General features: G+C 31.5%; 1 protein-coding gene across 1 annotated transcript; it reads right to left on the bottom strand.

The window, feature by feature from the left end:
- Nucleotides 1–1022: 1022 nt before the first annotated feature.
- LOC25496286 (protein argonaute 4) lies at nucleotides 1023–7421 on the bottom strand. The gene is made up of 22 exons (XM_013596566.3): nucleotides 7200–7421; nucleotides 6901–7106; nucleotides 6592–6816; nucleotides 6373–6509; nucleotides 6192–6289; nucleotides 5972–6069; nucleotides 5672–5837; nucleotides 5348–5464; nucleotides 5162–5269; nucleotides 4994–5056; nucleotides 4782–4895; nucleotides 4542–4704; nucleotides 4338–4450; nucleotides 4088–4225; nucleotides 3858–3988; nucleotides 3411–3476; nucleotides 3175–3238; nucleotides 2771–2882; nucleotides 2607–2680; nucleotides 2034–2128; nucleotides 1877–1908; nucleotides 1023–1268 (listed from the first exon to the last, which is right to left on the bottom strand). Exons 1-22 carry the CDS (start codon nucleotides 7419–7421, stop codon nucleotides 1099–1101), a joined length of 2712 nt encoding a protein of 903 aa, XP_013452020.1. The 3' UTR covers nucleotides 1023–1098.
- Nucleotides 7422–15500: the final 8079 nt, after the last annotated feature.

Genomic DNA, 15500 nt, shown 5'->3' with positions numbered 1-15500 from the left:
TTGTAGAGTGCTTCGATGATCGGTAACTGATTCTGATGCGGCGGCGATGCATCTTCACGTTAACACTCCAACGCTCAAGTCAGTATGGGACTTGAGAGAGAAAGTGTAAGAAGTGATGTGAAAAGTGTTGTGTCCTTGGAGGGTGAAGCAAGTTCACACTTATATAGGCGTGCTCATGGCATAACCGTCTTCGAGTTATGCGGCGTATGATTAGGAGCGGGGAAGGACACGTGTTGCGTGATCCCAACAATGAGGCGTGCTATGGTATTGCACGGTGCAGACATGTTGGTGTGCTCCTTTGAGTGTGCAGCCTTAAGGCGGCATATTATTGTACACGTATAGCCGTGTGAGTGGTCCATAACAATTTTAATATACCTCTAAAAAATCAAACAATAATTCGTGTGTTTTTCGTGTTTATCCACTCCGACCGCTTCTTCTATTTTTTCAGTTCCTTCAGGTCCACGTGTCATATTTCCATACCCATGCTGAACCGTTTTGTTACTTAAGCTGATCTACGTCATGCTTATTTCCCAAGTCTCACTAAGAGAAAATAAGAGAAAATATTCTCCTGATATCGACCACCTGCTTGAGAAAATTAAGGCACATTCTTATTGATGACTTAAGGCAAAATTCGTCAACTTTGATTTTAGTTACCACAAGTAGTGGTTCAATCCTTTATTACGCTTGTAATTTTTTCCTAGCATTGTTTTTAGGTTTTTTTCCCTTCTTATGATGTAACAACACTTTTCTCTTTGCTTCTATCTAACACTCCTTGTGCAGGGAAAGTTTGTTTGTTAATAATAATATTCATTGAAACATATTAAACATCGTATATACTAACATATATTTTTTTTACCAAATATTAACTAATATTCATTGAAACAAAGTGAACATCTTATATACTAACATATATTTTTACTAAATATTAACATTTGTCTTGTTAGTAAAAAAACTATAGTTACAAAATTTTGTGCATAATCGAAATGATAAAATCCTATAAATTTATAGAAGGCAGAGGGAGTAACATTCATCTAAAATAAGTTTTGAAAGTTAGCCACTAACATTAAATAAGTTTGATGGGATCATAATTTCATCAACTCAAACAAAAAACATAGAGTTGCATACTCTCCGATCTAACTTTGGTAACTGTGGGACGAGGGAGGCATTGCTATCACCTTCTCTTCTGCTAGAAGTTTCAGACATATCCTCAAACTTCATGAACTGTGCAACTTGAGAAGCAGCCAAGTGTGCGTAGCATATTGGAGCAACTGCATAGAAGTTTTTACTAATTAGAACTTGTTTATAGGTTTAATTATTTTTTGTCACTTAACTTAATTTTAAGCTTCAAGTTGGTCGCATAACTTAAAAAAAAAATCACCTTAATTTTAAGGTTCAAGTTGGTCGCATAACGGAAAAAAAAAAAAAATCACTGTCGTACTTTAACTTAACGTTTTTAGCTTAAATTGGTCTTTTATGTTTAAATCGTACATATGTGGCTCTAACATGGAGTTGACATGGTAAAGAAACATTTTGAATCGAGGATGTATTAAATTTAGATGCATAAATGTGAAGCAAATATGAAAAATAATTGTATTTTAAACCCTTTTGAAACCCTAGGGTTTGGAGAAAAATGTGGTTTTCGTTATGCATTTCAACTACTAATTAATCGTGAAGGTCATATGAGGTGTCGCATAAACTTTCACTAACGCCGTTTATATGTATTTTAGAAAAAGGACCAATATGACTTAAATAAGTAAAGTTAAACTATCAAAGTGACAATTTATAAAGTTATGAGACCAATTTGAACATTGAAATTAAGTTAAGGGACCAAAAAGATAATTGAACGAACAAATATTTATACTTAGATAGAACTTACCGACAGAGACGGCGGTGGTGCTTCGCTGATAGCTGTTGTCATACAACAAATATTTTTATAAGAAACTACAATTATTTACTTCAATCGATTTCATTGAATATAAGAATGATATATAGAAACATAATTGCAAAGCAATCAAATCCAAATGTACACTTACACATAAGATAGAGAGTGCACAAACTCTTGCAATTCATCTGGAGAAAAACCAATCTCATCCAAAAGAACATGATAATGTGTTGGCCTGGTTGTACCCTAGCAACATATTTTGATTGATAAGTAAGATAAGTTATACAAAGTTTGCTATAGAATTTCATGATATATATAATGCAAGCAAAAAGGGTTAAGAGGTTATACATTCACATTATGTAACTCGCACAAATAACCATAACATAATGGTTAACAAAGATTGAAATGCGAAGTCTTCTAGGTAATCATTGTGTTAGGGTTACCTAGAAGATTTCGTGGAGTTATAATTCTAAATTTTTCAATGAGAATATGTATACTGAACTCGGAACAATTTCATACTAGACAGAGAAGTAACAACTGAATGAATCAAGCACGAAAATACGAGACATGAATACGCACATGGCATATAAGAAAAAATGTCAAGGCATCTAAAAGAACATATAATACACATTTGATCGCAGAAAAGAAGCAACAATCATGTAACTTCAAAAATAAAGCTCAACTGAAATGATCATCATCGGAAAAAAGAGTAGAAGATACTCACAATTCTTCCTGCATGAGAACACATATAGAAATCATAATTCCTAGGATGACAAATTTTGTTGTCCACAACAGTTCCTGCAAAACCAAAAAGAGGTTAGCTATGAAACCAACATTATTATATATAAAATAATGGAACTATGAAAAACATAAGAACAAGTTGCTTACCAGGTGGCACATTGTTTCGATTTTCAGGTTGGAAGAATTTTGTGTGATGTCTCTTCTGGGCAACAATCAACAAAAACTTGGGGTTCCAGTCTTCATCAAGAAATTTACAAGCCTAAAATTTGAAAGATTAAGATCAATTCATATATGTTTTGAATAAGAGAAAAAAAAGAGACATAAAAATTTGCAACGTAATATGCTACATAATATGCTATGCTAAGTAGCTTCTAGAGTAAGCTAGAATAAATTTGCAACGTAAATATAATTCTTTACGATTTGTTAGCTCAGTTGGTAGGGACAATGCATAATATATACAAGGTCTGGGGTTCAAACCCCGACCACAAAAAAAAATATCAACGATATAAAACAAATCGTATATTTAATGCAAATTTGATGAAGTTAAGAACCTCGATGATTTGGCCGAGTTCGACGTTCAAAACTTGGTTGAACTGAGACTCACTAACACCATCCCTACATTCATCAGCAAAGAGAAACACAGTTCAGACCATCAAAACCACACTAGTAGCAATAAACCAACTATAATAACATTAATTATATTGGTATGAAAATAGTAAAGTATCATAAAAATGATTGCAACAGGTAGAAGAAAATGAATGATAGAAAATTGGGAAAGTAAATTAACCTGAAAATGATGATATTGGCTGGTTTTCTTTGCCCAGAACTATTATAGAAATCAACCAAAAGTTCCCTGGATATCATAAAACCAATTCCCAAAATAAATTAGCTATCAACTTCAGGTGCTCATTCACATTAATAATCAAGAAAGACTTAGTCCTCATGAGCTTAGCTCAGTTGGTAGGGACGATACATAATATATGCAAGGACCAGGGTTCAAAACCGCCGCCCAACAAAAATCAAGAAAGACTTAAGAACATGATAGTTCCATGATCTTATGATAATGCAGACTTCATGAGAAGAAGAGTGTGCTATACATTGAAAAAAATTAAGATTCTTGCTTGCAATCTATCTTTGAATATTAGACCTTATCGATGAGCAAAAAAGATATGAGTAGAAATTCGTCTTGAATTAATTTCAAGGTAAAACTTGGGAATAAAAAATATATATAAACCTTATAATTCCTGCATCTTCGTTATTAGGCATTGGCTTGAACAAATTGTCGATCATCTCAACCTTTGAACCTTGAGTTCGAACACATGCCCTATATTTAGATATCAGTGGCCATTGCCTCGAGCTCACGACCTATATATTATACATTCACACGGTCGTTAAATTTAGACCGAACCCATAAAAAACTTGAGATATATTTTTATGAGCACACACAAGAAGAACTTTTATTACCGCAGCAATTGAAGGAATTTCAGATTGCCCAGGTGAACCATGAGAAACATCCATGCCCAAAATGAGAGTCGGTTCTCTAGAAACAATAGGCATAGAACGAGCGTGTTCAATGCCTAAAAAAGAATTTATCCCATCAAGCTACAATAGTATAAAACCATCAGTCGGAGTACGAAAGGAAATGACAGTTAACGGGTTCCAATAATAATAATAACAACAAAATCAAAAGAAACCAAAGAAAGAATTAATATACCTTAGCATTGATCTTCAGCAAAACATTGGTTAGATATTGGTCGTTAACCTTGCTAGGGACTATGCACTGAGTAATGATTCCTTCCTCCGCAAGATTCTTTTTCTTCCACGGACCTCCAAATTTCCAATAAATTTTTATTAAGGGCATTTACTAGATGCATTAGAAAAAGGTAAATAGAACATTGAAATATATAAAGGAACTAACCGTAAAGATCACAGTTCTTCTGAGGAAGCAGGCAAAGGATAAACTTAGGAGGATCTTTCATTTTTGACTGCATTTCCTGAAACATCTTCTCAACTCTAACCATTGGTGGTGCGCGGCTAAATTGGCGATTTTCTTCAAATTCATGACAAGGTGGTTCGATATGCTGCCAAAAGCAAACGATTAATACTAAAGTTATCCAGTTTTCCTACGTGTTATTAAATATGCTGTAACAGAACTTACAATTCCTTTCATTCTTCCACATTTTATCAAATCCCTCACAAGTCCTCGCACATCACGGTAATTAGAAAAGTCCACCACAGCCCAGTTTGCTATTGTAACCGGTTGCGCAATTTTCTGGAAACAATATTAAATCATTAAATAAGAAAAATGTTTTTGAATAAAAACCATTAAAAAAAATAAGTAGAAGTGTTTCTCATATTTGAAATGAATACCTTATTATTGAAGTTCCATCTACCATCTTTGGGATTGAAATATTCCCCATTGCCGAACGTCAACTGAAAATAAATATAGCATATCTTTTATATCACACTGTAGAATTCAATATATTCGACCAAAAACAAATAAGCATTTTCATGACAAAAATTGTAGAACATAAATACCCTTGGAGCCTGCAAAACCCTCCCATCAACTTGTGTAAGATGCGGTTTTATTGTAATGCCACAGGTACGTAGCATGGGCTCAGAGCCGTAGTTGCTTGTTTGCAACGCCTGTGAATCAGAAAATAACATTTAGTAAAGTAACATTTATATGACAATTCATTACTCGATACATATCAAATGACTTACATCTGACAAGACCTTCATCCGTTCTAGAGGATTCTGCCTCGACTGTTCCACAAGGGAGGCTCTTTGATGTGCAGAGAGGGCTTTGGTGTATCGTTGTAGGGATACCAATGAACAAAGCTAAGTAAAACACATGTGGAAGAAAATAGTTAATGATCATTGAAGATAAATCTGTACATCATTAGAGTTTTAAAAAGAAAAAAGAACTAAGAATTTGTTAATTCTTTCATTGATATGAATTGAAAGAACCTAGGCGAGATTGGAAAACGTTTAAGCTAATACACATTCTGAAGTTAATACTAAACTAAAATAAAGCAGCTAATCTACCTCAATTGGGAAATACGTAGGTCGTTTTGGCTTCCCGACATTAATACATGGAAGACGAGCAGAATACTTAAGAGGAATTTTTCGCCGGTTAACGAAATATTCATAAATTGTGATCTCCTCTGAATCATCTTCTCCAGGAGCAGCACCTCTCTTCTTCAACGTAAACCTACAATTCCGACATCTTCATTAATAACAACAATCATCACGTAGGCTGCAACTTCAAGTAATAATGCCGAAATTAAGAAGATTAAGAAATATCATATCAACAAGAATCAATATATTATTGGATAGAAAAATCACAGCTGGTCTTTGCATGGCCTTTCACTCAGCCCAGTGATTTTGAACTCTTGGTTGGACGGCATAGTCGTGATTCTCAAGTTTTTAAGAGTCCTTTTGGCCTACACAATAAAATAGACAAAGTATCATAATTAGGTTTTATTTTAGTTAAAGAACAATTAAGTACGGCAAATGGTAAAAGAACAAATAACAAAACAAACAAGTCTTCAAATTTTTTTTTTACCTTAATCCAATCAAGGTTGAAAGGATCTTTCACATTTTGATTTGCAATCAAGAAGTCAACTACAGGCCCCGGTTGAACAATCATTGTTGTTGACACATCTAAACAAATTGAAAAAAATTAAGGAAGTGCGAAAAATTATTATTCAGACGAGAAGATAGCGACAAAGGCATCAAGATTTAACCTATATTCAAACACAGTCCACTTTGTGTGGTTCTAAAGCTCGAATGCAACCCTCTGCATCCAAGTACTCCACCACCTACATTCTTGAAACTCCTGGGATCGTTATGGAAGAAACTTTGGCGCACAAGCAAACATCCTCTGCGATGGATATTAAAAAGATATTATTAATGTTGTTGTTCGATATTAAGTTAAAATTACATATATTAATGAAAACACGCACTGTTTGGCAGCATGTTGTCTCAAGATAGTATCAAGAACCCTTAGGGCTTCTTGATAATTCTCGGTTTCTTGACCCTTAAAGGCTCTGTCAATGGCCTGCAGAGGAATTTTTGATGCATAGTTGATTTCAACTTTATATGACTTTGATCGGAAGGGTCTTCGGATCCTCTTACTATCAATGTCATTAGAACTTCTGATCCCTTCAGGGCTACAATTTCCATTGTTTCTATAAATGAAAAATTTAAATATCAGAAACACTAATAAAGATGTAAAATACCAATTTCAAAAACCAGTATTCACACATTTCAACCTGCTAGACGTTACATCTTCAAGAACAACAGTAAACTCAAGCTTGTTCTGAGCTAGAGAGCCCATTGTAAATAGAGTCTTCTCCCCGTCGTAAGCAAAGTCTTTTCCTCTAAGCTCAGAATCATAAGTTTTTTTAACTTTATCAAGTATCTTCCTACCAGCACCGCTCGCTTCAACCGGGCATCCATCTTCATAAAATATAGCAACCTGCACCAATTCATGGCATGAGCCAACACTTAGCGAAAACTTATACACATATATTAGTAACAAATCAACTGAATTTTGAAATACGATGCATACATTGTACTGAAAGAAAAACCCATCGGTGTTAGCGGCATTCACTTTAAAGTGATTTGTTAACAAAGACAGTTTATTTCCCGTTGTTCCTAGGCCACGTCTAGCCATCGGAACTTTAGATAGAAGCTTCTTCTTTACATGCTCTTGTTCAATAATTACTGGTTTAACATTTCGAGGAACAGTGGGAGGTGGTGGGGGAAAAGGATCTTCGCTTTGTGATCTCATATCCTGAATAAATCACAGGAACAAACTTTAAATCACCACACATAAAAAACCCAAACACATATAACATATGGAAAATGCAAAACCCCAAAAGCATGAAATAGTGATGTGAAAGCCCTAATGTCAAGAAATAACTAAAAAAACATCTACCAACTATACTAAAGACTTAAACATGCAATGCTACTAAAATACCGATAAATAGGCACAAGGGTTGAGAAATCGTCAACATAACGTGTAACCGATTTTCATGTGCAAGGAAGCTTTTATGAACCCAAATTGGAGTCCCACATATGGAGTCATGAATTTGGTGTGAGGGTTTATATATGATTGAGAAATCCTCCCCTTTGAGGCATGATTTTGATTTTGAGGTAGAGTTAGGCTCAATCCGCATAACATATGATTCACAACACAAAATATTAATGAAAGAAATCTTGACATCAACATAAAATATAATAGTATAATACTCAGTTTAAAGTAACCAATTCAACCTCAAGGATAAAACTATGAAACAAAGTCCTCGAGAACTTAACTTAATTGATATGGATATAGGGGTCAGACGTCACTTATTCATCATAATTAACAAGTGAGTTTCTATCAGTTGACTACTTTGCAAAACAAAACTATGAAGAAAAAAACAATACTTTAAGAAGGAAAAAAAAATCTACATCAACATTACCACATTAATGAAAACCAGAAAACCCTAAAATATCACACACATAAATGGATAGCTAACACAAGGTTGTGAAGCTCCAAACATAAAGAGTAGAAAGGAAAAACTGCATGAGACATACTTAACAAAAACAAAGAGAAAAACTGCATCAATATTACAGGAAAAGAAAAACAGAAATCCCTATAAAATCACAACAACAAAAAAGCATAATCACAAACACAAAAATTAAAAGGAAAAAAGAGAGAGATGAAAACTAGTGTTTGAACTAACCAAATGGATCGAATAAAAAGTGAAATCGGAAAAAGAAACTATGTCACAATGAGGAATAGCACAATATATATATATATATATTGTCACTGTGCATGTGTATATATATATCTACAGCACCGATCCGTTTTGTTAGGCTTTAAGTAAGTTGTCTTATAGCACTTGTGTACCTATATATCATTGTCTAATTAAAATGTGTCACGTAAGTATGTGTTATTAAATGCACATAAATCTCCTAAAAAAATGTACGAAAATAAACATAATTTCTTTTTAAAAAAAAAGTTGTAAAGTAAAATAAAATAAGTCTTTTTTTTGACAAGTAAATAAAATAAGTCTTAATCTCTTGATAAAAAAAAAGTCTTAATTTTATTTGAGGGGCTTAAATAAGTTTTTTTTTATAGGGAAAATAAGCCATTTATTTATCTATACTATATATAAATATTGGGCTGAAATTTTCACTTTCAATTATACCCATAATCAAATTTATATATAAAAATATATTTTTAGTGTCATAAAAAAGATAAAAATTTATATTATATTTGTTTTATTATTGGCGCCATTGAAAAATATATGTATAGTTTGTTTCGTTTGAATAAAATAAGTATAGTTTGTTACAAGTGCAAAATATTTATCTATATAAACTTTTTTAAACATAAAGAAGAGAGAGCATCGTTTGGCTATTTTCGGTTGGCTTTTTGTCCTTCCAAAATTCTAAAATTATCCTCGACTTTCAATATATATAATAATATAATAAATAGATAAGAGTAAATTCAAATATTAAAACAAGATATAATAAACTGTATATGTCTGTTTTTTTCCTTATCATTCTAAAAAGAAAATGGATGAGAGTGAATTCAAATATTAAAAAACTGTAACAAATACAATATTTATTCCCTATAAAAACACAATATTTATTTTTTGGTTACAACACAAATATATCGTGTAACAAACACGATATGAGTATATGTTAAATTTTTTCCTTTATCCTTAAAAATAATGTAATAAACTAGATCAAATATATGTCACTATAAATAATTATCAATAAAGAAAAGGAAAATAGTGACTCTATTCATATGTGGGTCCTCTTAACATATGTGAGATAAAATATTTATTCTTAGATAAAAAATTATGAAATCAAGTTGCCAAAACAAATTTTTGTTTATCTTTTCAATATGTTCTCTCGATCACTATAATCTTAAAATCTCAAAAAACAAAAATTATTTTATTTTGGAATTATTCTGGATTCACCCATTAATATTGTTTTATTTAGTTTGTTTCACATAAAATATATAAATAAAATCTCTTATCCATACTTTTTGGGTCATTGAGATTTATCTATTTTTATAAAAGTGTGATGATTTCAATTTCATGTATGGTCCATATGATTTGGGTTATTGAGAATTGTAATAAAAAATATACAAACAATATACACACACTATGGTGTAATAAAAAGAGTGGACAGACTGACACATTAGTGTTCGTCTTTCCGCTAGTACATATAATCTATTAACAATATATAAAAATTAAAGTCTAGAAAAATTTTATAATCTACTAACAATATATAAAAATCGAAGTCCAGCAAAATTTTATAATTGTCCTCCTTATTAAAATTCATGATCTCCTTAATATTATGTGCATGATGGACATTTTGCAAAAATTAATTAATGTTTTTTTTATAAATTAATTACAAATAATGGTTAACCAATTTCCACTGATAAATATGAAACTAATTTATTTATTTTTAAAAAAATTAATTATGGATAATTGTCATATCTACTAATAATATATAAAAATCGAAGTCTAGTAAAATTTAATAATCGTCTTATTAATACGAATGATCTCCTAAATTTTATAATCATCCAACAAACATTGAATGCTTTTGTCAAAAAAATAAAACATTGAATGATGTTCGGCATACAAAATAAAAATTTATTTAATAGAAACACTAAATAGATGTTTACATATTGAAAATAATCACAAGTTTTCAATATTTTATTTTATTGACTTTCTCATATATGTATATAAAATTTGTTTATTCAGATATAAACATTTCAAATTTGCAACAGGAACATGGTTTTCCATATAAAATAAAAATTTAATTAATAGAAACTGTTCTGGACCGGCCAAAAGGACCTTTTGCCCATTTACTTAGGCACAATAGAATCCAAAGTCCAAACACCACATTTGGCAACATTATTTGCGACACACCCCTTCCCCAAATGGGGGTGCACGGAGCGAGCAAGACCGGTTCAAACGAACCACAACGTCTCTCTGCACGTTCCCGCAATAAACTCTATGGCGGTTACACTTCCCACAATTTCGTAACTGCCAGAGCGATGTGTGCCATTACAACGGCTTTGCAGCCCTCCACCTCTATATATAGGGGACTCACTGCAGTCCCCAAGGTAGAAATCTAGCTCTTCCTCTAAACCCTCACTCTCTGATCTCTACTTACTTGAGCGTCGGAGTGCCTGCATGTACACACCCCCCATCTGCTCCAAGAAGCATTCTGACGGATTCTACCACCACTCAAACCACCGCATTCACAGCACTCGACCTTCTGATCAGGTACGATCAGAAATAGTGCATTAATGTTGATAATTTAAAAATAGTCATGAGTTTTCAAAATTTTATCATATCGACTATGATATATTGGTACATAAAATTTTTCTTCTTAATATATTCATGAGCAACGTTATTTGAACAACATTTCTTTTGAGAACCTTTTGGACAACTAAATTATACAAAGAAATTTAGGTAGTGACACAAAAATCAAAGCAATAGAGAGATAAAATACAATGATAATGGAGTATGAGAGAGGAAATTGTCACAAAAGTTGTCAAAAAGTGTTTGTTCAAATGTCATTTCTCATATATCCATGCTATATATAAAGAAAACTACCTCTTTCAGCACTTTTGGACTGAATTTTTCTTTTCAAAAATACCCTCAATTTTCAATACAAATAACACATGTAACAACTTCGCCCCAGTGTCAAACCTCAGCTCCTACCGTGCTCAATTCCAACCTCAATTCATTACAACAAAAATCTAATCACAACGAAACCACTAAATGGAAAAGACCGAAGGGGAACATACATAAAGCCAACTGTGATGCTAATTTACAAGTACCAGGACGATGGGGTTTGGGATGCATCATCAGAAATTCAGAAGGTCTTGCATCGGTCTCAGCCTCGTGTGGAAGAAATGGGTTTGATAACGCAGAGACGGCTGAAGCGTACGCTATCTTTGCTGGTATGCATCTCGCTGTCAATTGTGGTCTCAGGAACATGGTTTTTGAGAGTGATTGTGAAAGTATCGTTAAAAAGCTCAAAAGACAGCATACAGAAGATAGATCATATTTAGGATATATCTTGAAGGAAATCTGGATGACCAGTGCTCTGTTTGACACCTGTACTTATCATTTTACTCCTAGAATAGGCAATAGAGTGGCCCATTGTCTGGCCCAACTTGCTCATTTAGAACCCAATAAAGTTTGGAAGGATAATGTTCCCTCCCAAGCTTACTCTTTATACGCCTATGATTTAAATCATTAATAAAAGTGATTTTATTTTTTTAAAAAAAAAAAACACATTATGAATATATATTATATATATATATATATATATATATATATATATATATATTTTCCTTTATCATTTAAAAAGTATAACAAACTAGATGAGTATATTTATACTTATTTTTCATCATCCCAATTATACCCTTAAACAACTTTTTCTATATATAATCATGGTTAGTTGTTGTTGTCATTAAAAAAAATTAATTTTTCTTTTGTTATATTGTTCATCGAAATATATAATCATGGTTTGTTTGGTTTGTTGTTATAACCAACAAACATTTATATTTTTAGTTTTAATCTAAATCAAAATTTCATAAAAAAACACCGTTTATAATTTTCTAACGTTAGGGCAATAAAAAAAGAGAAAAGACGGGAGTGCCCGTCTTTTCGCTAGTAAGCATATAAAATCCTCAACGAGTACGGTTTAAATATTTAACGATTTTTTAAATATAAAATAAAAATTTATTTAATAGACACGCTACATTGATGTTGTTGATATTTTGAAAATAGTCATGAGTTTCTAAAATTTTATCATATCGACTTTCTTATATATGTATATAAAACTTTGTTTATCATATATAAGTACATAAAATCTGCAACGGATGCGGTGCAAACATTGAATAGTCTTTTGCATATAAAATAAAAAGTTATTTAATAGAAACACTACACTAATTTTGATTTTGAAAATAGTCATGAGTTTTTAAAATTTTATCTTATCAACTTTGTTGTATATCTACATTTCTTTCCGCATATATAAGCAAATAAAATCCAACAGATGCGACTCAACTATTTTACAAATTTTTTATATATGAGATAAAAATACTTAATAGAAACATTAGATTCTTTTAATCAAGCAATGAAGGAGGAGCAAGGTACTACTACCTAAAAAGTTTACATATAAAATGAAAGAGATGAAATACAAAAGACAGGGGACAATAGCCAAGACATCCTAGACATTAGAAAGCCTAAAATTAGACATCTTTAATATTAATCAAAATCAAAATTTCCCAAAAAGTACTACTCATAATTTATACGTATTAGAGTAATAAAAAGTGTGAACGACATTTGAATGCCAGTATTATACCTATATTATATTCCTATAATTTTGTCCCTACCCTTCAAACTTCCAAACAAACCCTTAGCGAGGACGAAAAAAGGGAACCACTATAAATAGACTACACACAATTTCTGTATAACCCATGTTATGCTATGTTATGAGTAGGTCACAATGGAAGATCAACTGAAATCATTTGCAACGATTCAAACCCATGAATCCCATTCCTAACACCTTCAATCTTGTTAGTCTTCAAGATTCCAACAAAAAATTCTATAAGCACTTGTAAGAACACAACATCACCATCATAAGGATAAAAGGGTTCGCAAACAAAGCCTTCATGTACACGGTCACGCTCATTATGACTGGTTCGTAGCGGTGGAGGGAGTGGAAATTTGATCCTATCTTTTGTGAGGATGTTGCAGACATGGTAGACTCTACTACGTGTGGTTTTCTTGCACAGAAACAAGCCATTGGAAGATCCAACAATTCTCGAATATAAGACATTTTATTTTCTTGTTATATTGTCGAGTTTAGGGTCGAATTTTCGGCAAAGAAAACTCAAGTAAATTTGGTTTTCAGGAGTAGAAAGATTGAGATTGGGTGAGAACGAAATGAATGAGGACATATACTTGGCTTCCAAGTATGGTGATGAATAATGGATCATTCAATGAATTGGAGATTTGAAATTTAAAGCTAAGATGCGCTTTGAGATGGATTTGTAACTCACTGATGTTTTGTATGAAACACGAATCCATGTCTCTATCAATAAATCATCTGATAAATTCTCCATGTTGATTTAAGTATATATTGCTATAATCGATTCTGATACCTTTTGAATCTTAACATATGAATATCTATGAACCAGTTCATCAACGGTTTACTAGCTAGGAGCAGGTCCATTCGTGTTTACTTAGTTTAACATATGAATATCTGTTCTTGTTTTTTGTTCTTGTAACTGAGATTATTTATCATATCAGAAATAACAACAACCGCTAGATCCCTCAAACAGAGATATTTTTCAACAATTTTAACAAAATAAATATCGATTAAGCAACGGAAAATTGACTCGGAAACCATTAATTAATAATAACAATGTTAATGTTTGTTGAAGATGAGATGATGATGATCAAGAGATGATGAAGAAGAGATTGGATTTGTTTTGTTGAGTTTTTTTTTATGAAGGTTGATGAAGGTAGATGAGGAAGATGATGAAGAAGTTGAATAAAGACGATGAATTGTACAAACCCTAACTGTTTTTTAATAAAATTAACGGAAATGATCAAAACGTGTAACGGAGATAAAGTTTAAATACCAAAACGGATCTTTTTTTAATTAGGGGACCAAAACAATATAAAAAAATTAGTGAAAGGACGAAAATGAGTGGCGTTCATAATAAGTGAAATTTTCAATACTATCTATCGGCAAAATTCCCACAGATGATATACTTTATATATAATTTTATAGTTTGCATGATTTTAAAAAAATAAGTGAATCTATGTTACTTTTTGAAAACAAAATGATATTAAGATAAAATATATATACAATATTTTATATGGTTGTTCATATGCTAATTATTACTCATAACTAACATATTTAGTAGTTTGTTAAAAAATAAATAGCATAATTCGTTTTTTTTTTTTTTTTACAAGAAATAGGATACTTCCTTGTTACCCCAAAATACAATATTTTACATTAGATCATAGGTTTTGTAAAAAAGCAAAACAAAAAACCATCAGCGTTTGTGTACCACAAACTATATTTATAGTTACCGTAAAAAATCCACCATTTGCATCGACAGATTGAGTATCTACATCTGACACTGACTATTTTATAAAAAAATACAAATATTTTAGTTTTTAAGATTAATATAACATGTTTATGTCGCAAATAATAATATACAGTACGTCGGCGTATTTTTGCAAAAATATTACATATACTGAGTTGAACAATGAGTACATTACATACTACAAATATACATTATAAGTATAGATCCAAATACTTTAATCATTATGTGCAATATTTAGATATTTCAAAATATTTACAGAATTAAGAAGATATTTTTTTAATATCGAATTTAAATTACAATCACATTTATAACTTTAAGATAACATAATATAAAATATTTTATTTCCCGGTCTCAAACTAGTTTTAAAAAAAAAAAAAAACTTGTGTATATATGGAAAGAAAGCAGGCTATGAATTGCACGTGTACAACCAAAATGAAAAATAAAATAAGAAAAATTACTAGAAGAGAGGTGCTATAATTGGAAAGAAATCACGTTAGTTTAGTTCCTTTAATAGATGAGTGGTGATTGAATAAGGGATAGGCATTGAAACACGGTTGTGTGTATATGGATCTTCTTCTCTCTCATCTTTCAAAATATTCATTTCGTTTTTTGTTTGTTGCTGATTTGCGTAAGCTTGATTGTGTTTTGAGACTAATTAATTATTTATTATGCTTCCATATGTTTTTTAAGATAGCTCTATTCCAGTACAAATAAAGACACACCTTG

This window comes from Medicago truncatula, chromosome 6, assembly GCF_003473485.1.
Source record: "Medicago truncatula cultivar Jemalong A17 chromosome 6, MtrunA17r5.0-ANR, whole genome shotgun sequence".
Taxonomy (NCBI): domain Eukaryota; kingdom Viridiplantae; phylum Streptophyta; class Magnoliopsida; order Fabales; family Fabaceae; genus Medicago; species Medicago truncatula.
Note: the sequence above shows the minus strand (reverse complement) of the source record. Positions and strands in the feature narration are given on the sequence as shown.